General features: G+C 56.2%; 1 protein-coding gene across 2 annotated transcripts; it reads left to right on the top strand.

Annotated features, from left to right (window-relative positions):
- The first annotated feature begins 3,706 nt into the window (after nucleotides 1-3,706).
- On the top strand, nucleotides 3,707-20,979 carry GOLT1A (golgi transport 1A). 2 transcript variants are annotated; one of them, XM_079761678.1, is made up of 5 exons: nucleotides 3,707-3,805; nucleotides 13,182-13,273; nucleotides 14,655-14,833; nucleotides 17,257-17,320; nucleotides 20,671-20,979. In XM_079761678.1, exons 1-5 carry the CDS (start codon nucleotides 3,781-3,783, stop codon nucleotides 20,707-20,709), a joined length of 399 nt encoding a protein of 132 aa, XP_079617804.1. In that variant the 5' UTR covers nucleotides 3,707-3,780; the 3' UTR covers nucleotides 20,710-20,979. The 2 variants fall into 2 exon arrangements, with proteins under 2 accessions (XP_079617804.1, XP_079617803.1); XM_079761677.1 differs by lacking the exon at nucleotides 3,707-3,805 and having other exon boundaries at nucleotides 12,851-13,273.
- The last annotated feature ends 3,684 nt before the right edge of the window (nucleotides 20,980-24,663 follow it).

Consider the following 24,663-nt stretch of genomic DNA (forward strand, 5'->3'; position numbering starts at 1 on the left):
AGAGCGGCTACAGTGTTTGGACAGGTTCAAGCCTTGGACTGATGAGAGGGCACAGTCCTCTCATGGCCACGTGCAAGTCCCAGCTATAGTTGTAAGTCAGAACACGTGGCCCCATGTGCCTGAGTGATGTGGGCTTGATAGAGTTCAGGTGCATGTAGTTGAGTAGGATCGAAACCCACGAGAATGCTGTAAACATCTTGACCACGCCCTTACTTTGCCTCGTGGCATCTGCTATAAAATAAAGACAGGGCATGTGGACGCTGTCGCTGTCTCTCCCTCAGAGAAGCAGCGTCCCACCGAGACCCAGCTTTCATTCTCTTGTCTGTCTTTTCTCAATCCTTCACCGCCCTCACACAGGTTCACCCTTGGCCAAGGGTGGGCAGTGGGCGACCGCGCTGGGCCCCGCTCCAATGCCCAGTGCTGCCATCTGGGAATCGGACCAGGAGGGCCCAGGTCCAGGAGAGTTCGTTCCGAGCTCACAGGTGAGCTCCATGGCGGGGAGAGAATTCCAGGCTGCTGTTTTGCTCACCCTTGGGAGCAGTTTAGAACCACAGTTCAGATGAGAGAAGTCTTTCATGTACTCATAGCAGAAACATTAATGACAATAGTAATTGTTAAAACTATGCGAGAAGACTAATAACGGTGGCTCCTGGAGTGTGTGCTGCGTGCCAGTGCCCGGTTCTCTGCCCATCGCATGAGTTTACTCACTGATCCTCGTTATACTCTGTGTGAAAGATACTGTCAGTACCCAAGGACCTGGGGCACAGAAAGGACATAAAATGCCCAGGTCTCAGGGACCTAGAATCAGGCCCAGGGTGCTCTAAGCTCTTAACTTACCAGTGGTTTCTTTTCTCTTTAAAAATATATTTATATTGATTTCAGAGAGGAAGGGAGAGGGAGCAAGAGAGAGAAACATCAATGATGAGAGAGAATCATTGATCAGCTGCCTCCTGCACACCCCACAGTGGGGATCAAGCCCACAACCGGGGCCTATGCCCTTGACCAGAATCAAACTTGGGACCCTTCCGTCCGCAGGCCAACGCTCTATCCACTGAGCCAAACCGGCTAGGGCAGTGGTTGGCAAACCGCGGCTCGCGAGCCACATGCTGCTCTTTGGCCCCTGGAGTGTGGCTCTTCCACAAAATATCACGTCCGGGCGTGCACGTACAGTGCGATTGAAACTTCGTGGCCCATGCGCAGAAGTCGGTTTTCTGCCTGGGCAAGTCTATTTTGAAGTGGCATTAGAACACTCAAGGGGCCAAAGAGCCGCATGTGGCTCTCGAGCCGCGGTTTGCCGACCACTGGGCTAGGGCAACTTACCAGTGGTTTCAATGAGGGTGACACCACCTGGAAATTGGGGGGGGGGGGGAGGACTAAGGGGGCAAAACTCTTGCTGGCGTTCAGTGGTGGCAATGCACAGGGCATTTCCACACTAAGTCCTGGTCCTGCACACCTTTATAACGTGCAAGGGGGGCTACACAGCTTCCGTATAAGTCGTGCAATTCAGAACAGTACTGAGAAGTTTTTATAAGCCTCTATGTTTTTTATAAGTTTCATGAATAACTCAATAAGTTAGGAGAGCCGAAACCGGTTTGGCTCAGTGGATAGAGCATCAGCCTTCGGACTGAAAGGTCCCAGGTTTGATTCCAGTCAAGGGCATGTATCTTGGTTGCGGGCACATCCCCAGTGGGGGGGGCGGGGGGGGCAGGAGACAGCTGATCGATGTTTCTCTCTCATCGATGTTTCTAGCTCTCTATCCCTTTTTCTTCCTCTCTTTAAAAAAACAATAAAATATATTTTTTTAAAATAAAATAAATAAAAAATAAGTTAGGAGATGGTTATTAAAGAGCAGGGACTTAAATGGAATGAAGACATTGTCTCAAAATTATTGAATAATCTACTGCCTGCATTGTCTGCACAATACATTATAACGTTTCAGCCTGTATGTTTGGTTGAAAATTAGTCCAATGCAGGAGGGTCTTGCTGAATAAGTAGACACTGAATGTAACATAAACATTTAACAGAGGAGATCTGAGAGAACCAAGCCGCGTTAAAGCAAAGACACTTGAAATGCGGGCGATCTCTGGATCTCTGGAGTAAATGTTTTGAGAAGTTATTCCCTATTATCGCTGACCTTTGTATTTTTAAAGAGTTTGCAGCCCAGGGATGCACATCTATGCTGTCAGGGTTACCTGCGGAGTTGTTTGGGGGCGTTGCCTGTGGTTCTTTATCTTTCTCTCATGCTGTCCCAGGGCTCCACATGCAATTGCTTTGAACCCCTTATCTCACCATTTCACTTTCCAATCCATCCTCTATTCCCATCACCTATCGGAGATATTTGCGCTCCAAGGCCTTTAAGATCCTCCAAATGGAATTTTACCTGAACACAAGGTGGCGTTTCAGGACGGAGATCTGTGTGTCTGCGATACGCCACCATCTCCCCATTCCGCGCCGTGACATAGGGAGCGAGGACCCGCGCCTGTGCGTTCACGCTGCTCCCTTTTGCTCCACGTGGCCACCCCTAACTTGCCTTGCTTTCTCATCCCTACTTAATTTAGGTTATATCCCTCTTTCTCTTTTTATATGCAAGTACATCCGGTCTGTTCTTACCCACCTAGCATTCATTTTTATTCTAGTATTTACTCCCTGTTACTCTTGTGGGTTTGTTTTAAATTACATAATGGCTCTAGTCTTCTATTTCTCGTAAATTCAAATCTATTTATTATACGTAGGTGCAAGTAATCTGCCTATGCCATTGATGTCTTCTGGTAAGTCTTGCCTGTGCGTTTATATATTGAGAGACATTGTGTTTGATTATACATTATTTTTCTTTGTTGTAACTAGCTCTATTTGCATCTGTATAAAGGATGTATGTGGATTAGCCATGTCATCTATGAACTTCATTTCAGGGTGGAGGGAACATTATAAAAGGGATGCTGGCTCTCATGGGGCTGAGGACCACTGCCCTACAAAGGGAGGAAGGTGTTCGGAGCGATCCACCCTCTCTCTTCAGGCCCAGAGGGAGGAAAGGACTCACCTGTGTCTGCTCACCTGCTGGAACCAGGCTTCCTCGGCAGGCCAGCCCTCCCCCCAAGGCCAAATTCACCTTTTATCTGCCATAGCTCAACCCCACAGGCCAACGCTGGGGAAGAGGAGGCGGAGCCCTTGTGTCTAGCAGTCTGGCACTCCCACGAGGCCAGCAGCAACAGGTTTTACTCAGTTGCTTGGCGCCCCCTAGGGTAGAGCCTGGGTACTAGCGCAAAACAAGCAAACTGTATACAAGATGAATTTCGTGCTTTTCCGAAGGGAAACACAGATTCCACAACGCTTCCCACACACACTCCAAACCCAGTCAGGAGTCTGGGCACTCCTCGGTCTCCGTTCTTTTATGTGCAGTCCAAGTTGTGCCGAGGAGTAGAAAGCACTGAACTTGACCTGAAGGCAGGAAGGTCAGGGGAGAGGGGACCGTATAAGTCAGGTGGGATATGAGATGCTCCAGGGGGCCAGCACGTGGAGGGACAGGGCCCCTGGGAGGAACCAGGGGAAGGGAGCCTGTGACTTTCAACAGCCATTTGTGTGTGTGTGTGTGTGTGTGTGTGTGAGTGTGAGTGTGTGTGTGTGTGTGTGTGTGTGTGTAGAGAGAGAGAGTTAATGATTTACCGGAGGCTCCTTTCACAACTTACCAAGGGTCAGCTTCCCTTGAGCATGTACAAGCTTGGATCTCTGTACTCCTCGCCCCGGCCAGCTTGAACCCAGGAGGCCCCCCAGGCAGCCTGCGGCATGATCTCCATCACCGAATGGCAGAGTGAGTGTGGGGGCCCTGCTGTGGGGGGCTGGGCTGGAGCGGGGTGTCTAGGCGAGGTGGGGGCCGAGATGCCCCTCCCAGCTGGGCTCTCTCTGTGGGAAGTCTGTGAGGTGACCTCTGGAGCCAGCGGCCCCAGCTGCCGTGTTGGCATCCTCCGCGCAGTAGGGCCGTGGCCAGGTGTGGCTCCTCGGCCTGCCCGGGGCTGCGATGGCTCAAGGCCTCCAGGAAGCCAGAGGCTGGTGTTGGGGGAAGTGGCAGGTTCCCACTCCAGCTGGTGCCTTTCCACTCGGGGCCCTCAAACCTGGGGTGCTGCAAAGGTGGACCCAGGAGGCCATTGCCCATTCAGACATCTTTCCCAAAAAACTCTCCTAGGGTCTCCTATGGCCCTGGGTCCCTTCCTACCAGGAAATAAACTCAACGCCGCTCCCCAAATCACCATACCCTCACTCCTAAACCGTCTCCCCCTTTCTTTGGGGGAGTAGTCTGCAGGTCTGGGGGGGGGGGTGGGAACTGGCTCCGTGAGTTTCATTTGGGGGAGTTACTTAAAGCCTCGGAGCCCCAGAGTCTCATCTGTGACCTGGAGGTAACACTCGTTCATCCACTGAGCAGATGTGCCTCCTCTTGTGCCACACACTGTGCTGGGCATAGAGGATACAACAGTGAATGAACATACTTGTCCCCCACTTACCGTCTAGAGTGGGGGAACAGGAGCTGGTGGAGGAGGCCAAGGTGGCAGCAGCGACCTGGTGGGAAGTGACCGATGCTGGGTCTGTTTGGAGGAAACCGCTGAAAGGATTCACTGATGGATTGGGTGCGGAGTGTGAAACAAAAAAGTCAGGCATATTTTTAACCTGAGCAACTAGAAGGTGTGAGTAGGGGGGAAGCAGGCACGTTGAGTTTGATGGGCTGGTATTAGGCATCCAGGTGAGAGGTCAAGTGGGTCGTCAGGTACGTGAGTCTGGGACGGAGAGAGGAATTTTGGAGTTGCCCACCTATAGATGACATTTAAAGGCACAGGACTCTGTGAGATCATCTGGGCACAGTTTCCCAGCCTCCCCACCACTGACATGTGGGGGGCAGGGTAATTCTTAGTTGTGGGCTCTGTCCTGGGCCTTATAGGATTCTAGTAGCATCTCTGGCTCTATATGCTGGATGCTGGGATTACACTCACATTCCCAGCTGTGACCATCAGAGATGTCCCCAGCCCTGGCCGGGTGGCTCCGGTGGCTGGGCATCGTCCCGTTGCGGGTTCAATTCCCAGTCAGGGCACATATCCAGGTTGCAGGTTTGACTCCTGGTTGGGGTGTGTATGGAAAGCAACTGATCTCTCTCTCTCTCTCTCTCTCTCTCTCTCTCTCTCTCTCTCATCAATGGAAACATATCCTCAGGTGTGGATTTAAAAAAAAATGTCTCCAGACATTCCCAAATGTCCTCTGAGAAACAAAACCACCCCTCCCAGTTGAGAACAACTGGCCTTAATATTTCAAAAACTATGGAGAGGAGAGGCCTGAGCCCAGAGGCAAGCCAACGTTTTATTAAACCAAAACGTGCTAAGTCTTATGAAGAATGTGCTGAGCTTTATGAAAGAAAGAAATGAGGGAACCAGGTTGAGGTCGGAACGGAGAGTGGAGCAGGTCTCCCTGCGGGGCTGGCATTTGCGTTGAGACCTGAAGGATGAGCACCAGTGGGAGGACCCTGCGTGGGCGCAGGCCCCGGGGCAGGGGGCTCGTCCCGGGAACCAGGTGGGGTCGAAGTGTGGCGGGCGAGGGGGCAGGGGCAGGAGTGAAGCTGGACCAGCAGTCCCGGGCCACGCCATGCAGGGCTGTGAGCCAGGGAAATGGGTGTTTGGCCTCAGCCCAGGGGGAATCAGGGAATGGGATTGGATGGAATGTTCTCTGAGATCCCTGGCCGCCGTGTGGAGGGGGGATATGAGGGTGGCAGGAGTGAAGCAGAGACTAGCGGGAGAATGCTGGCGGGTCCAGAACAGACATGAGGGTGGCTTGGAATTCGGTAGTAAGAGTGGAGAGAAACAGCCTGGCTGGTGTGGCTTGGTTGGTTGGGCGTCATTCTGTGCACCAAACGTCAGGTCACCAGTTCAAATCCCAGTCAGGGCACATGTCCGGGTTGCGGGCTCCATTCCCAGTAGGGGGTGTGCAGCAGGCAACCAATCGATGATGCTTCTCTATCATTAATGTTTCTATCTCTCTATCCCTCTCCCTTCATTTCTCTCTCTCTCTCTCTCTCTCTCTCTCTCTCTCTCGATCAATAAACACTTTTTTAAAAGGGAGTAGTGACTGAGGGAGTAGTGAGGAGACTCAGTGATGGCTGCAAGCTCCCATTGGGTAGTGGTGACATTTGTATTCATTTGAGGAAAACCGAGAGAGGTTCAAGTTTAAGGAAAGAAGATCAATAGCTCAGTTTGGACCTGTTGAGTCCAATATGCCTTGAAGAGAGAAAACCACACAGATTTGCTCTGTAGGCAGCTGACCATGAGTTTGGAAGCTTGAACTCTTTATTTACTTACTTACTTACTTGGGCTAAATAAATAATACTAAATGTAATATATTAAAGGCCAATATCAACATTGTCAGCACACTAGTGATATTTACAGACATGGGAATAATGTGAGAAAAAAAGAGAATGAGACGTGAACTTGAGCCGAAGCCCTGAGCCATTAGAATCCCAAGAGGAAGAGAGAGAAGTGGGAGGAGCTGGCCAAGGAGCCTGGGGAGACGTGGTCAGACAGCAGGACGAAAACCAACAGCAGGCTACCGGCTACCGTGGGGTCAGCAGAAAGGCCACTTCAAGGCGGGAGTAGCCAACTGCTAGGTGAGGACTGACACCTGCCCGTTGGATTTGGGAACCTGGACGTCACAGATGGCCAAAGCAAGAACAGTTCCTTTGGAGGAGTCCTGGGGGTGGTGGACGGAGTGGAGGTGGATGGACTGGGTCAATGAAAGGCACTTTGTCCGGGGCCAGACGCCAGACTACTGGGATCAAACCCTGGTCTGCCAGCTGCTGGGCGCCCCTGGGCCAGTGACGTCATCTCTGAGTGTCTCCGCTCTGAGTGTGAAGTGTGGCTAACAGCGTCCCTCCCTTGCAGGCGGCTTTGAAAATGAGATGAGTTCACGTGACTTAAAGCACTTAGACCGTGCCTGGCACCGTGTGCTGGTTAGTGTTCGCGGTTGTTACTATGAATCACTAGTGGTCACCTTGAATAGTGAAGGAAGGCTCTTTCTCTCCCCATTTTCCTCCTTCCTCTTCCTGCACAAGTCAGTCCTAAAGCCGTTAGGTAGAAAGGGAGGCGGTGCCCGGAGCCAGTGTCAGAACCCTCGCCAGGTGGAAGGAGGCTCACCTGAGGTTGGCCTGGTGCCAAGGCAGGGCTCGGGGGGTATCCCGGCAGCATCAGGCAGAGAGTGGAGAGGAACTGAAGAGTGGAGGAACCTGGCAGACACCACCTTAATCAAGGGCTTGAAGAAACATCACCTGCCCTGGCCAGGGTGGCTCAGTTGGTGGAGCATTGTCCTCGGCACCAAAAGGTTGCCGGTTTGATTCGGGCGGTCAGGGCACGTGCCCAGGTTGTGGCATACAGGAGGCAATGGATCAGTGTTTCTTCTCACATTGATGTTTCGCTCTCTCTCCCTTCCTCTCTCTCCAAAAAATCAATAAAAACATGTTAAAAAAAAAAAAGAAAAGAAAGAAACATCATCAGTAACGGGCCAAATTGAGAAGAACACAGCATCCCATCTTGTTGCTATCTCTGCAGAACCAATATCTAGTCATGAGCAAGCATCGGACAAGCCCAAATAGAGGGACAGATACCCGATAACTGGCCCAAATCTTCAAAAGGGTCAACGTCATGCCAAGGAAAGAAGGAGGTACTATTCCAGACATGACAGACACAAAACCAAACGCCACCGGTGGCTCTGAACCGGACCCTTTAGTTAGAAATGCTAACAGCTGAGGAGCGGTGAATGCGGTCTGACCTTAGGTGGAAGCAATGTGTCCATGTTAATTTCTGGGCTTTGACGTTGTGTCCTGGCGAAGGAAAACCACACGGGAATATTCAGGGGTGATGAGAGAGCCTGTGGCAGCTACTCCCAAAGGATTCAGGGGAAACATGTTGTTGTAGTGTACTTGCAACTTTTCAGTACCTTTGTGAATGTTAAGAGAGAGAGGGAGGGGGGGAATGAGATATGAATGGTGTTCCCTGGCTCCCAGCACAGCCTCGGGCCAGAAGAACCCTCCCACCTGCTTCAGGAGAGACTGCTTCTCCTCCAGGAGCAAGAGGGACCTGCCCTTGGCTTCAGTTAGTGCGAGCCACGGGGCAGGGCTTGGGCAGCCCAGCTCATCTGCAGCCTTGCAGGCTGTGGGCTCCTCGTGGCAGCCGCTCTGGAGCTGCAGGTTGGGGTGGTTGCTGAAGAGGGCAGCCACGCCCTAGCCGGTTTGGCTCAGTGGCTAGAGCATCAGCCCATGGACCGAGGGGTCCTGGGTTCGATTCCAGTCAAGGGCATGTACTTCAGTTGCAGGATCAAGGGCTACATGTTTGCCTTAGTCAGGGCATGTGTGGGAGGCAACCAATTGCTGTGTCTCTCTCACATCAATGTTTCTCTGTGTGTGTGTGTGTGTCTCCCCCTCCCTTCCACTCTCTCTAAAAATCCATGGAGAAATATCCGCAGGTGAGGATTAAGGCAGGCATCAGCCTGCCATGACAGGGACACCTGGAGCTGGTCGATCTCTGGGGTCTGGGTGGTCCCTGCTTCTCATTAGATGATGCCCTGCAGAGCCAGGCCTCCCTGAAGTTACGGCAGCCTCCCCTCGTCCTTGGCTCCAGCAGGGGGCGCGCTGCCCCTCTGTCTGGATCCCGTAGGGCTGCGGACACTTCTGTGACTCCTGGTGACATGCCCCCCACAGCCCCTCCCTCGGCCATGAACTTCAGGAGCGACCCCAGATGGGTAACTGAACTGAAATTGCTAAGCGACGGCAGGAGAGATGGAGGAAGGTCTGAGGCCTGAGTGAGAGAAACAGCTCCCGACCCTTTTCCGTGAGGTTTATGTCCACAGTGCCGTGTCTCCCTGAACGCTGGGGGCACCACGTGGCCCGTGAGGAAGGCTGCCCGTCACCGGAGCTGTGGAGTGGCACCAGTCCTTGAGGAACTGTGCGAGACAAGTGAGGAACGCCGTAGCGATGTAAGCCAGCACATCGCTGTTGCGGTAGAAGGTACAATGCAGGAGAAAAGGCAGAGTGTGAATCTGAGAGACGTGGGCGGTTTCCACGAAATGAATAAGAGGCTGTTCCTGCGTGTTTGCAGGATGAACACATGGATGTTTTAACAAAACAAAAGGGAAACCTAGTAAAATATGCACATTGTGTTTCCACACAAAACACCCCCCCCCCCCCCCCCGGGGGAGATAGAAGAGAAGGATGGTTGTCAGAACTGGATCAATGGCGTGTTTTTGTGGCGGGTGTGAGCTGAGACCAGATGTTTTTATAACCGGCATAAAAACGTACACACCTTGGCCATCCGGATGAAGGAACAGGGCTGTGGTCTTGCTACGTAAAACCATCGTGGCAAACCAGATGCACTTCTAGGCCCTCCTGAGGACAGAGAGATCACACAGCAGGGGAGGACAGAACACAGCCTTCGCAATGGCCCACGGAGGCTGCGCTGCCCAGGGCCCCGGGCCCTCGGAGACTGGATTCAGACAGGCACTGCTGAGAGGGGGCGTGGGAATCAAGCCCAGGTAGGCCCGGGGCGGGTCAGAAGCAGGCGGAATCGGCCATCAGTCCGGCGGGATGCTGGGCAGGTGGCCATTCCGCCGACAGATCCGACGTGGCGCTGGGTCCTAACGGAATCCGGCTCTGCCGAAAGGGAGACCACAAGACTGGCGCTTCTCTGGATGATAACCTGAGTGCGGTTTATAATGTGAACGATAAATCTCACCTCCGTCTTTGAAAGAAGATCTTCGGAAGGAGCCCTTTGGAACTGGCCCGAGCCCGCTGCGGTCTGTCTGATTGAGGGTTTGGTTCCAGACCTTTGCAATAAAGCAAGTTGTAATCCTTGTGCCGGTGGAGGGTCTTGCCTTCAATTTGTAAAAAAAACAAAACAAAACAAAAATCTGTCAAGCACAATAAAGTGAGGGACGCCTGCACACTGAAAACTACAAATCGTTGCTGAAAATGTTGTAAAAGACACAAATAAATAGAAAGACATCCTGTGTTCGTGGACGGGAAGATTTAATATTGTTAGGATGTCAGTACTGCACAAAGCAGTCTACAAATTCAATGCCATCTCTATCAAAATCCCAATGGTGTTTTGTGCAGAAATAGAAAAATCAATCCTAAAATTCATTTGGAATCTCAAGGGCTAGCGAATAGCCAAATTAATCTTGGAAAGGAGGAGCAAAGTTGGAGGTTTCACACTTACTCATGTCAAAACTTATTACAGCCCTGACCAGTGTGCTCAGTGGTTAGAGAGTCGGCCTGTGCACCGAAGGGTCTCGGGTTTGACTCCCAGTCAAGGGCATGTACCTGGGTTGCAGGTTCGATTCCCGGCCCCGGTCAGGGCATGTGTGGGAATCTCTCCCACTCAATGTTTCTCTCTCCCTCCCTCCCTCCCTTCTACTCTCTCTTTAAAGAAACCACAATGAAAACAACAACGACAAACCAAAACCTTATTACAAAGCTCCAAGAATCAAAGCAGTGTGGAACTGGCATAAAGACAGACACACAGACCAATGAATATCATAGAAAGCCAGAAATAAACCCCGGCATAAAGCACCAAATGCACTTCAACGAGGGAGTCAAGGCCATTCAGGGGGAAAAGGCCGTCTTTTCAACAAATGATGTCAGGAAAACTGATACCCACAGGCCAAGAACCGTTCATTTTAGCTCAAAGTGAGAGCTAAAACTATAAAACTCTCAGGAGAAAAGCTTCCTGACACTGGATTCGATGATGATTTCTGGGATGTGGTACAAAAATATAAGCAACTAAAGAAAAATTCTATAAATTGAACCGTATCCAAATTAAGAACCTCGGTGCATCAAAGAACACAATCAGCAGAGTAAGAAAGACAATCTATGAAATGGGAGGAAATATTTGCAAAGTATATATCCGATAAGGGGTTAATATCCAGAATCTATAAAGAGCTCCTACAACTCGACAACAACCTGTTTTTTAAATGGGCAAAGGACTGAAACAGACACATCTACAAAGAAGACATACACAGGACCAACAAGCAATGAGAGATGCTCAGCATCACCAACCATTAGGGAGAGGCAAACCAAAACCACTGTGGCACCATCTCACACCCACTGAGATGGAGGCCATCAGAAACAAAGCAACCCCGGCCAGGGGGCTCAGCTCCTTGGAGCGTCGACCGGTACACCAAAAAGGTTGCGGGTTCGACCCCCTGTCGGGGCACGTAAGGGAGGCAGGTGATCGATGTTTCTATCTCACATTGATGTTTCTTTCTCTCTCCCTTCCCCTCTCTAAAAGCAATGAACACATCCTCGGGTGAGGGTTTAAAAAATAATAAATAATAATAAAAGATTATAAAACAGAAGTAACAGGTGTTGGTGAGGATGGGAAGACACTGAAGCCTTTGTGCCCTGCGGCTGCGAGTGTAAGATGGAGCGCCTGCTGTGAAACGCGGTATGGTGGCTCCTCAACAAATTAAAAATAGAACTACCATTGGCTCCAGCAATCCCACCTGTGGGTACAAAGCAAAAGTATTGACAGCAGAGTCTCGAAGGGATATTTGGTCCCCCATGTCCACAATAGCGAGAAGGTAGAAGCAACCCACGTGTCCATCCGCAGATGAACGGGTAAACAAAATGTAGTGTATGCATCCAGTGGAATATTCCTTCAAAAGTAAGGAAATTCTGACTGACACATGCTACAACACGGATGACCCTTGGGGACATCATGTTACGTGAGATAAGCCAGTCACAAAATGGCAAATGCTGTGTGATTCCACCTCTCTGAGGTCCCTAGAGCAGTCAGATTCATAGAGACAGAAGGTAGCCTGGAGGGTCCAGCGGTCGTGGGCGGGAGGAATGAGCAGTTAGGGTTCAATGGGTACAGAGTTTCAGTTTTGTCAGATGAAAAGAGTTTGGGAGATGGATGGGGTGATGGTAACGCAACAATGCGAGTGTACTGAATACCACTGAGCCGAACACTTACAAATTATCAAGATGGCACATGTTGCGTGTATTTTATCACAACTTAAAATAAAGCTTCAAGTTAGTTCCATTTAAAAATGAAGCAATACAGCCCTGGCTGGGTTTGCTCAGTGGATAGAGCGTTGGCCTGCAGACCAAAGGGTCCGGGGTTCGATTTCAGTCAAGGGCACATGCCTGGGTCACAGGCTCGATCCCCACTAGGGGGCGTTCAGGAGGCAGCCGATTCATGATTCTCTCTCATCAATGATGTTTCTCTCTCTCTCCCTCCCTCTCCCTTTCTCTCTGAAATCAATAACAATATCTTAAAAATGAAGCAATACAATGAATTACCATTTGCTGACTCTCAGAATGGCAAAGATAAGTAAAATGAACAATTCTGTGTTACGGAGAGGGTTTAAGAAAAAGAGGAACTTCATATCCTGTTATTGTTACAACTCTTCCTGAGGGGAGCAGTCTGAAATGTGTATCAAAGTGTCCAACATGTAGCCCTTGACCCAACAAGGGCCTTAATGTCCTGCACTTGGGTGCGGGCCGCTCTGGCTCTGAGCAAACTCCTGCAGCTGCAAAGAGCGACGCCCTGAGACGCACTGCCACCAGGGGGCGCTGCCACGCGGGCCCAGCCTTGCGCTGGAATGCAGGACCACTGGGGCCGCAACCTGAGGCTCCCGGTGGGTGGTGGGGCCCAGAGGCGTGGCTGCAGGAGGGAGGGAGGAGAGGGAGTAGGTGCCGGCTGGGGTGTGGACTCCAGGAGGGCAGACGAGCTCTACTGATGGATGACTTCTGTTTTTCCAAACCAGAGTGACGGGTCTTCACCGGAAAGTCGGGGCAGGGGCAGTTAGGGGAGGGCCAGACTCTTGAGAAACAGGCAGGACAGCTGGGTGGTTTCGGACCCTTTGGGGCTGGTGGCCATGAGTGGCCAGTGGTCCCTTCTGCTGAGGCTGGCTTGGGCATCGGCAGCTCCCAACCGCACGTGCAGAGGGCTGTTCTGAGGACAGAATGCCGGGAAGCGCAGGACTGGACGGCGTTCCCAGGAGCTCAATGTACTTTCGTGCTCATCCTTCCTTTCCCCATCCCATCATTCCCCGGAGCACAGAGCTCCCCAGAGGGCACCTGCCCAGTGGCACCCCGGGAAATGCCAGGCCCCCGCCTCTCCCCAGAGCCCCTCCCACCACGGCCTGCTTGCCTGTTGCAGAGATTGGCGTGGGCATCACCGGCTTCGGAGCCTTCTTCATCCTCCTGGGAGCGCTCCTGTACTTCGATTCCGTGCTCCTGGCCTTCGGGAACGTGAGTGCCCTGCCCTGCGGACCGTCCCAGCCTCCCCGAGGTCTCTGTTGCTGGGGTCCGCCCCAAGTTCCTTCCCGTGTGGCCATCCAGGGTCAGGTGCCAGCTCTGGGTGAGGCTCCGGGAGAGCCGGGAGGGTGAGACCCTGTCCCTCCACGGGACTCCCACCAGCTAGGGATCGGGGTGTCCCACGAACACACACAGGACTGGGGACGGAGGCAGAGTGCGGCAAAGTCACCATGAGACAAACACATGCCATCTGAACGGGTTCTGGGGAAAGAGCGCCCGCAGCTGGGGAGGACGGGAAGGGGTTTGGAAAGGAACGTGGGGGGGGGGGGGGGGGGTTGGAGAAAGCGCGCTCAGGTGGACGGAACGTGCTGGAAGGAATTGGACAGGAGCCTGGGCACTCTTCGGGGCTCGTTAGGAGCCACACGGAAGGCGGTGACAGGGCCAGATGCCGGAGGGCCGGGGTGTCCTCCACGGGCAGCGGAGCCCTGCCGGCCCCACGCGGCTTTGGGTACGGGGCCTCACCTGTGCGGGCCTGGTGTTCACCTTCCGACCTCAAAGAGAAAGATCTGTCTATCCCACCTTCCCGGGAGGTGTGATGAGAAATGCAGTCAGACAGGAAGCGCTGGTTGGGACCCAAGAAATTGGCTGAGTTGGGTGAGAAGTTAGAGAACGCCCAAGTTCTCTGTGCAGCCCCTGCCTCTGGGCAGTTTTGTTTCCAAACAGCTCAGGTCACTCAAGGCGGGGTCACCCTCTCTGCAAGTGACCCTCCCTGAAGGGTCAGCAAGTCCTGCCCCATGCGTGAGGGTGGCTGCAGGCCTGACCCCTGGTCCCCAAGGGGAGTGGGGGAGGCTGGCCCCTGGCTCTGAGGGGGAGGCTGGCCCCTGGCTCTGAGGGGGGAGGCTGGGCCTGGCTCTGAGGGGGAGGCTGGCCCCTGGCTCTGAGGGGGAGGCTGGCCCCTGGCTCTGAGGGGGAGGCTGGCCCCTGGCTCTGAGGGGGAGGCTGGCCCCTGGCTCTGAGGGGGGAGGCTGGCCCCTGGCTCTGAGAGGGGAGGCTGGCCCCTGGCTCTGAGGGGGGAGGCTGGCCCCTGGCTCTGAGGGGGAGGCTGGCCCCTGGCTCTGAGGGGGGAGGCTGGCCCCTGGCTCTGAGGGGGGAGGCTGGGCCCTGGCTCTGAGGGGTATGGGGGGGGCTGGCCCCTGGCTCTGAGGGGGAGGCTGGCCCCTGGCTCTGAGGGGGAGGCTGGCCCCTGGCTCTGAGGGGGGAGGCTGGCCCTGGCTCTGAGGGGTGGGGGGGGGATGTAGGGGGAGAGGGAGGGGGGCGGGCCCTTAGCTCCAAGGGGGGAGGCTGCTTGGATTCACGCTCCTCTCCCTCCCGCCAGCTGCTGTTCCTGAGCGGCCTGTCCCTCATCATCGGCCTGAGGAAGACCTTCTCCTTCTTCTTCCAGAGGCACAAGCTCAAGGGGACCAGCTTCTTCCTGGGGGGGGTGGTCGTTGTGCTCCTGCGCTGGCCCCTCCTGGGCATGTTTCTGGAAACCTACGGGTTCTTCAGCCTCTTCCGGTGAGTGCAGCTCCCTTTCCCCCGACGGGCCCGGGCCTCCGAGCGGCTGAGAGCAGCACACCAGGTTTGGGAGGCACAGCAGCGGGTGTGCAGGAGCTGGACCTGCGCTGCAAAGATGGGAACCGTGGACGGATTGGAACGGGGAGGAGGCCCTAGCCAGTTTGGCTCAGTGGATAGAGTGTTGCCAGCGGACTGAGGGGTCCCGGGTTCCATTCCAGTCAAGGGCACATGCCAGGGTTGCAGGCTTGATCCCCAGTAGGGGGCGTGCAGGAGGCAGCCGATCAATGATTCTCTCTCATCATTGATGTTTCCATCTCTCTCTCCCTCTCCCTTCCTCTCTGAAATCAATGAAAACATATTTTAAAAAATTAAAATAAAAACGGGGAGGGGCATCGGACAGACACTTGAAAAGACCCCTCCAACATAGGTTGAAGGATAAGTTGAAGGGACCAGCACACATTGAGCACCTGCTGTGTGCCCCGCACCGTGCCTGTCACCAGGGAGGACACACAGGGCTCACTCCCAGGTGGAATGACCGAGGGGGGGGAGGGGCAGTGAGCTGACGTTTGCTAGGCCCCAGATGTGCACCATCAGAACCTCACTTTGCCATCTGCACCGCCCACCTGGGTTGTTCTCTGCACTCAGAGAGGCTGCCCCTGCCCGGGCCTCACAGGCAGGGTGCAGAGGATCTGACTTTGACCACCCCCCCACCCCGCCGCTCCCCCCTCCCCCGTCCCTGGCTCCAGGCTCCACACCCGGCGGCCTATCGGTGTCTGTCGGCCTGGGCCTGGTGAAAGGCTGGGTGGGACTCAGTGGAGATGTGTAGCCATTGTCAGGGCCAGGGTGTGTCCCACCGGAAGCAGGACCTGCGACAGGCCTTGAGCGATGGGCAGGGTCTGAGAGAAGACTTGGGGGGGGGGGGGGGAGGAAAGGATCCTGGGGAAGGTGGGCTGGCAGGACAGACTCCCCGTGTCTCTGTGATGTTGTGGAGAGAGCAGGGGTGGGATGGGGGTGACGGGGGCTGGAAGAATCATGGTCCGTGGAATCATGGGAAGGGGCTGGGGTCAGGCGCCCCAGCACTCCCACAGGAGCCCCCATTTGCTCAGTGGCCTCGAAAGCACCCTGATTACCTGGATGCCTAGACCTCACAAAGGTCAGGTAGCGTGGCCTCGAGGAATAAAGGTTCTCACACATGTTCTGCCACCCATGGAGCTCACCTTCAGTCATTTGCTCGGAGTCAAATGTATCAGAGGCACCTGCTCTGTGCCGTGTGTGGCCAGGTCTGGGGACACCGTGTGAGACCGGGAGGCGCCTCCTGAGGGCTCGCAGTGCAGAGAGGAGACAACTGCATCCCGACCACGGGCATTCAGACCGTGTACCGAGCCGGGGACTGTGGGCAGGGCCACTGCAGACTCAGTCGTTCAAACCCAAATCGCCCTGGACGAAGACACCTCCCAGCAGCATTGCGAGGGACTCGGGGCTGCGAGAGACCTCAGGGGGCCCGGGGACCGCAGGAAGTTCCGCCCAGGAAAAGGAAATAATTCAGGCAGAATTCAAACTCCTGACGGCGTGCCCTCTCCGCTCCACACAGGGCTCCCTTCCCACTTCAGCCTCGGTGCCTCCGAGCCCTCTGGAGGGTCGCCCCGTGTCCCCAGCCAGGCCCCGTAGGGTGAGAGTGGGAGGAGGCTGAGGCCGGAGGGAGCGCAGACAGGGGCCCAGCCCCCACCGGCCGGCCCTGCCTGGAGCCCAGGGGGCCTGCAGCAGGTGGTGACACCCAGGCTGGGGAGAGGGCAGCGGCAATAATGCAAACAAGCCTTTCCTGAGCATTTCTTCCTGCAAGGCCCTAGGACATGGGACTATCACCAGCCCCGTTTTACAGCCGGAAGCAGAGACAGTGAGGAATCAATCTGCTTACACAGTGCTCGTGCGGAGCAGAGCCAAGATTGGCTCCCAAGGAATCTGACCCCAGGGACTTCATTCCTTTTTTTTTCCCAATATATTTTTATTGATTTCAGAGAGGAGGGGAGAAGGAGAGAGAGACAGGAACATCCACAATGAGACAGAATCATTGATCGGCTGCCTCCTGCATATCCCACACTGGGATTAAACCCCCAACCCAGGCATGTGCCTGACTGGGAATGGAACCATGACCTCCTGGTTCATAGGTCAGTGCTCAACCACTGAGCCACGCCGGCTGTGCTGGGACTTCTTTCTTAACTATTCCACTTGGCTGCCTCTAAAACATGGGGGGGGGGCAGCAAGGGGGGGGCAGCAAGGGGGGGGAACCTGCCCCCAGTGCCTAGGGGCCCACTCTCTTGGGAGCCAAAGCTGGAGCCTGTCTGTGGACCTCAGCCTTGCTACCCTCTATCCCCCCCATCCCCCCAGGCCATCACTGACCCCTCCCTCCACCCCTCTGTTCCTAGGGGCTTTTTCCCTGTGGCCTTTGGCTTCCTGGGCAATGCCTTTAACATCCCCTTCCTGAGTGAGGTAAGTGCATCGGCATGTGACTTAGTGGTGGGTCCCTGGGGTGGCGGGAGCACACGGAGTTGGGAAAACTGCTGCCCCAGGTCCAGTGGACCCGCCCCATCTCCCCTTGCTATCCCTTCCCCGGCTGGCCTGCCTCCGCTCCTCTTCCCCTCCCTGCTCCTTCTCCACTGGACAAGGGAAGTTGAGGCTGAGAGGGCCCTTGAGCAGCTGTGCCTAAGGAATAGGGATAGAGGAGGAATGGGGATAGAGGGAGGGATGGGGATAGAGGGAGGGATGGGGATAGAGGGAGGAATGGGGATAGAGGAGGGATGGGGATAGAGGAGGGATGGGGATAGAGGGAGGGATGGGGATGGAGGAGGGATGGGGATAGAGGGAGGGATGGGGATGGAGGAGGGATGGTGATAGAGGAGGGATGGGGGTGGAGGAGGGATGGGGATAGAGGAGGGATGGGGATGGAGGAGGGATGGGGATAGAGGGAGGGATGGGGATGGAGGAGGGATGGGGATAGAGGAGGGATGGGGATAGAGGAGGGATGGGGATGGAGGAGGGATGGTGATAGAGGAGGAATGGGGATAGAGGAGGGATGGGGATGGAGGAGGGATGGGGATAGAGGAGGGATGGGGATAGAGGAGGGATGGGGATGGAGGAGGGATGGGGATGGAGGAGGGATGGGAATGGAGGAGGGATGGGGATGGAGGAGGGATGGGGATAGAGGGAGGGATGGGGATAGAGGAGGGATGGGGATGGAGGAGGGATGGGGATAGAGGAGGGATGGGGATAGAGGAGGGATGGGGATAGAGGAGGGATGGGGATGGAGGAGGGATGGGAATGGAGGAGGGATGGGGATAGAGGAGGGATGGGGAATGGAGGAGGGATGGGGATAGAGGAGGGATGGGGATGGAGGAGGGATGGGGATAGAGGGAGGGATGGGGATGGAAGAGGGATGGGGATAGAGGGAGGGATGGGGATGGAGGAGGGATGGTGATAGAGGAGGGATGGGGGTGGAGGAGGGATGGGGATAGAGGAGGGATGGGGATGGAGGAGGGATGGGGATAGAGGGAGGGATGGGGATGGAGGAGGGATGGGGATAGAGGAGGGATGGGGATAGAGGAGGAATGGGGATAGAGGAGGGATGGGGATAGAGGAGGGATGGGGATCGAGGAGGGATGGTGATAGAGGAGGAATGGGGATAGAGGAGGGATGGGGATAGAGGAGGGATGGGGATGGAGGATGGATGGTGATAGAGGAGGAATGGGGATGGAAGAGGGATGGGGATAGAGGGAGGGATGGAAATGGAGGAGGGATGGGGATAGAGGAGGGATGGGGATGGAGGAGGGATGGGGATAGAGGGAGGGATGGGGATGGAGGAGGGAGGGAGATAGAGGAGGAATGGGGATAGAGGAGGGATGGGGATAGAGGAGGGATGGGGATAGAGGAGGGATGGGGATAGAGGAGGGATGGGGATAGAGGGAGGGGTGGGGATAGAGGAGGGGTGGGGATAGAGGAGGGATGGGGATAGAGGAGGGATGGGGATAGAGGGAGGGGTGGGGATAGAGGAGGGGTGGGGATAGAGGAGGGATGGGGATAGAGGAGGAAGGGGGATAGAGGAGGGATGGGGATAGAGGGAGGGATGGGGATGGAGGAGGGATGGGGATGGAGGAGGGAAGGGGATGGAGGAGGGATGGGGATAGAGGGAGGGATGGGGATGGAGGAGGGATGGGGATAGAGGGAGGGGTGGGGATAGAGGAGGGATGGGGATAGAGGAGGGATGGGGATAGAGGAGGGATGGGGATGGAGGAGGGATGGGGATAGAGGAGGGATGGGGATGGAGGAGGGATGGGGATGGAGGAGGGATGGGGATAGAGGGAGGGATGGGGATAGAGGAGGAATGGGGATAGAGGAGGGATGGGGATAGAGGAGGGATGGGGATAGAGGAGGGGTGGGGATAGAGGAGGGGTGGGGATGGAGGAGGGATGGGGATAGAGGAGGGATGGGGATAGAGGAGGGGTGGGGATAGAGGAGGGATGGGGATAGAGCAGGGGTGGGGATGGAGGAGGGATGGGGATGGAGGAGGGATGGGGATAGAGGAGGGGTGGGGATAGAGGAGGGATGGGGATAGAGGAGGGGTGGGGATAGAGGAGGGATGGGGATGGAGGAGGGATGGGGATGGAGGAGGGATGGGGATGGAGGGAGGGATGGGGATAGAGGAGGGATGGGGATAGAGGAGGGGTGGGGATAGAGGAGGGATGGGGATAGAGGAGGGGTGGGGATAGAGGAGGGATGGGGATGGAGGAGGGATGGGGATGGAGGAGGGATGGGGATGGAGGGAGGGATGGGGATAGAGGAGGGATGGGGATGGAGGAGGGATGGGGATAGAGGAGGGATGGGGATAGAGGAGGGATGGGGATGGAGGAGGGATGGGGATAGAGGAGGGATGGGGATGGAGGAGGGATGGGGATAGAGGAGGGATGGGAATGGAGGAGGGATGGGGATAGAGGGAGGGATGGGGATGGAGGAGGGATGGGGATAGAGGAGGGATGGGGATAGAGGAGGGTTGGGAATGGAGGAGGGATGGGGATGGAGGAGGGATGAGGATGGAGGAGGGATGGGGATGGAGGAGGGATGGGGATAGAGGCGGAATGGGGATAGAGGAGGGATGGGGATAGAGGAGGGATGGGGATGGAGGAGGGATGGGGATAGAGGAGGGATGGGGATGGAGGAGGGATGGGGATAGAGGAGGGATGGGGATGGAGGAGGGATGGGGATGGAGGAGGTATGGGGATAGAGGGAGGGGTGGGGATAGAGGAGGGATGGGGATGGAGGAGGGATGGGGATGGAGGAGGGATGGGGATGGAGGAGGGATGGGGATAGAGGGAGGGATGGGGATGGAGGATGGTGGCTATTAGTAGCTCTTTATTATAGCCAAAGGAACAGACACTGAGAGAGTCTAGGGGACCCAGCCAGAAAGTGCCAGAGATTTGGGGGGAGCTGGCTGGGTCTGGGCCCCGGACGTGGAGCGGATGTGTGACAGCTAACGACAGCAGGGAAAGCTGTGGCACATTCTGTCCTCTCCTCGGGGCAGGCGTGGGCAGTGGTCCCCAGTGTTCCCTCCCCCCCCCCCCCACCTCCGCTCTTTCTTGGAAGCATCTGACAGAATAGGGCTCTCTGAGAAGCCCAGCGAGGCCCTTCAGCCAGCACCCGGCACGCCTGCCAGCTGGGCACATCCCTGCCACCCCCTCTCTGTGCCTGCGCTTGGCACAGCTCCCACCCCAAGGCCAGCTCCCTAATCGCCCTGACATTGCGTATGCCCTCCACCCTTTGTCTGGAGTAATGACTCTCGGCTCCCACAGCTGTTCCGGAGGCTTCAAGGCACCAGCTCAATGGTCTGAGCAGCAGAGATGAGCTCCTTGAACTTGGATCATTGGCTGAGGGGGCTGGAAAGGAAATGGGGCCACCCTCTCAGGCCCCCCCTCCTGCGCTGACTCACCTACCCCGCCCACCCGGGCCTCTCCGAGTCCAGAAGGAAGGATGGCGCCCAGTGACTGGCCTCAGATTCCCAAGTCCACTCCAGAGGCCGTGGGCCTTGTTGGGAGCAGAGCTCCAGGGCCCCACAGAGCTCGGGTGGGGGGCTGGGACCACACCCCGCTCTGTATGGGAGAAAAAGCAAAATTAAATCCCAAGCTGTGTGTGTGTGAGAGACTCGAAGTCAGTGTCTCGGGCCTGTGACGTCATCTCCTGACTCGGGGCGTCTCAAGCTACACAGCACAGGGCAGGCCTGCTCTCAGAGGCTCGTTTTCATCCTGACGAGTGACAACGTGTGTGCAAGCCCCTGTTAGCAGAAGGCATTAGACAAGTGATGGGTAGAAATCCTGTCCTGGCAGGAAGTGCTTCTCAGCCCGTAGGCGGATGTCTGCTCGGGACATCCCCCAGGCGGAGCCTGTGCTGGGAGAGCTTCCTGTCTGAGGGTAGAGACAGCCTCCGCCTTCAGAGAGCCCTAGGCCAGGCGTCCTCAAACTACGGCCCCTCGGGCCACATGCAGGTGTTTCTGCCGTTTTGTTTTTTTACTTCAAAATAAGATATGTAAGTGCATAGGAATTTGTTCATAGTTTTTTTAAAACTATAGTCCGGCCCTCCAACGGTCTGAGGGACAGTGAACTGGCCCCCTGTTTAAAAAGTTTGAGGACCTCTGCCCTAGGCTGACAGGAGGAAGAGGCTCTGTCCCAGGAGCCCCTTGTCCAAGGGCAAAGATCGTGATCGAAGGCCCAAGAAGGAGACCAGAGTTCCCCGCAATGTATACGGAGGGCGTCCCCCAGAATGTGCACACACTTCAGCAGCTGATAGCCGTCGAATGCCAATGGACTGTATTTTAACCAGCACTGCCCTTAGAGTTCCTCAGTGCGTGTATCCATTTGTGGGGGCACCTGCATTTAGTCAATGTGAGGGCCCTCTGTGTCTGTGCTGAGCAATGAAGTGGGTGCTGAGGGTGCAAAGGGAGGGAGACCTGACCCTGCCTTCCACGTGGGAGCACAGCGGTTCCAAATGCCATGATCACGGTGCCAAGCCCCCGAAGGCAGGTCCTGAGAGCCTGAAAGTCACTTCTTACCTTCCCATAGCACTTCCCAGTGAAAGTCACTTCCACCCAGGCCCAGCCACCTTAGAGCGACCATGTGTTCTGCGCTCTTAGCTGCCCACACGTGTTACCCATCTGACAGTGTTAAATCCATCCCAGAGCCCTGAGCTGAGCAGAGCTCAGTCACTGTTTGGGGAAAGAAGGAAGGGAGGGAGAGAGGGAGGAAGGGAGGGAGGGGGAAATGAAGACCCCCCCCCCCCAAGTTGCAGATTACAGCCCAGGAGCCCACTCCTGCCCTGAGCCCCAAGGCCAGCTGTCAGGCCTGGGAGCACTCGGGGAACCGGAACCCCTGGTGCCACTGCGCCCACCTCCCCGCCCTCCTGCCTTTCACACTGCCCACTCCACACTGGGCGTGCCACCCTGGGTGTGCGCGTGGCTCTTGTCTGGAGGGGGACCTTTTCATGCTGACCCCCCACCACACGCCTCCTCACACAGGCCACTTCCACGGCGACTAGCGCACAGTGGGTCTCCTGGTGAGCGGGTCTGGGAGGAGTGGGAGGAGGATGGGAGAGGGAATCAGAAAGCCGGCCTTGGAGGCTCTGGAGGGGGAGGGGGAGGCTGACTCCAGTCGTGACAGCCAGGGGGCGGGAGACAGCAGCCTGCTCACTAGGGGGGTCCGCGGAGGAGGGAGAGGGAGACCAGGGGCCAGTGCCTGCGACGTCACCCCGGGCTTTATAAAAGGCGCAGGGATGTGATCAGGGCGCTGGCAAGAGCGAGCCCAGCTCCCCTCCCTGCCGGTGTTCACCCACCAGACACCCTGCGGAGCTCCCACCCGCCGGGACCCAGGACGGAGCCAGGTAGGTGCGCTGGGCATCCATGCTGGGGGAGGGCCCAGGCTCGGGGAGGCTCCCCAGACGGGAGCAGGAACTCAGTTCCAACACTGACGGAGGTGTCCCAGGCAGGGAAGTGGGGCTGATGGGTCCCGGTCACAAGGCCGGCCAGGTTATTGGCGAATGCCTTGATTTGGGAGGCCGGGACCCTCTCAAGGACTCCTCTCAGGCAGGAATAGCTGCAATTCGTTGTGATTACTGTGTGCACTATGTGGCTGGGATTAGGGGCCGCGGGAGCCTTTAGTGGGAAGCTGGGGAACCCCTCAGGGCGCATGGGCTCAGCAGGGCTCCTCTGAGCTCGTTCTCCAACTTGCGGATGGCAAACACAAACCCAACCAAAGAGCCTCTCGCACTGCTAGGAAGGTCACCCCAGGGAGGGAGCCCCCCCACTTCAAAAGCTTCCCAACCACGCCTGGGATTTCTGCTCTCACTGGGCTCAAAAGCGGGTGGGGGGCCACAAAAGTACCCCCAGAGGGCAGCCACGTGGGCCCTTGGACGCTGACGGCTTTTTTCCAAGCAATTCATTTCACGTGTGTTAAGAGTCGGACGAACGTGTGTGTGCGCGCGCGTGCATGCATGTGTGTGTGCATGTGTGTGTGCTTGTGTGCATGTGCTTGTGTGTGTGTGTGTGTGTGTGTGTGTGTGTGTGTGTACGAGCAGCAGGAAACGCAGAACTGTCACGTGGCACCATGGTAGGTGCTGGGAGGAGGCGAAGGGGAGAGGCCAGGGGCGCACACAGCCTGCCCGCTCCCCCCTCCCTCCCTCCCCACCTGCTTCTGCAGAGCAGCCAGCAGGCTCCCTCTGAAATGAAGTCTCCACACATTCCTCTCTGCCTCAGACGCTCCGCTCCCCTCCGGGTGAAGCCCCGGGTGGCCCTTCCTTACACTCCTGGCTTTCCCTCCGGCACAGCCCCCCTCCTGGCAGTCACCTGACTCTCTCGCTCAGAAACTCAGCTCAGGTGCCACCCCCTGCAGAAACCCGTCTGGACCCTCCAGGCCTGGCTCCCATAGGCCCCCAAGACCCCTTTATACCGACACACCTTCGGCCTGTCGCTCACAGTGTTCTTTTCCAGTGGTCTGCTCAGGACTCAGTTTCTTGTCTGAGGACTCCAGTTTCTGGAGATGGGGGAAGAGGGCGTGCAGCAACTCTGTGTCATGGCACCTGTGCACCTAGCCCCTAGCCCCTGTGTCATGGCACCTGTGCACCTAACCCCTAGCCCCTGTGCCTTAGCACCTGTGCACCCTTAGCCCCTAGCCCCTGTGTCATGGCACCTGTGCACCTAGCCCCTAGCCCCTGTGTCATGGCATGTGCACCCTAACCCCTAGCCCCTGTGTCATGGCATGTGCACCCTAACCCCTAGCCCCTGTGTCATGGCATGTGCACCCTAACCCCTAGCCCCTGTGTCATGGCATGTGCACCCTAACCCCTAGCCCCTGTGTCATGGCATGTGCACCCTAACCCCTAGCCCCTGTGTCATGGCATGTGCACCCTAACCCCTAGCCCCTGTGTCATGGCACCTATGCACCCTAGCTCCTAGCCCCTGTGTCATGGCACCTGTGCACCCTAACCCCTAGCCCCTGTGTCATGGCATGTGCACCCTAACCCCTAGCCCCTGTGTCATGGCATGTGCACCCTAACCCCTAGCCCCTGTGTCATGGCATGTGCACCCTAACCCCTAGCCCCTGTGTCATGGCATGTGCACCCTAACCCCTAGCCCCTGTGTCATGGCATGTGCACCCTAACCCCTAGCCCCTGTGTCATGGCATGTGCACCCTAACCCCTAGCCCCAGTGTCATGGCACCTGTGCACCCTAACCCCTAGCCCCTGTGTCATGGCATGTGCACCTAGCCCCTGTGTCATGGCACCTGTGCACCCTAGCCCCT

The sequence above is a fragment of the Cnephaeus nilssonii genome, assembly GCF_951640355.1.
Source record: "Cnephaeus nilssonii genome assembly, chromosome: 21".
NCBI lineage: Eukaryota > Metazoa > Chordata > Mammalia > Chiroptera > Vespertilionidae > Cnephaeus > Cnephaeus nilssonii.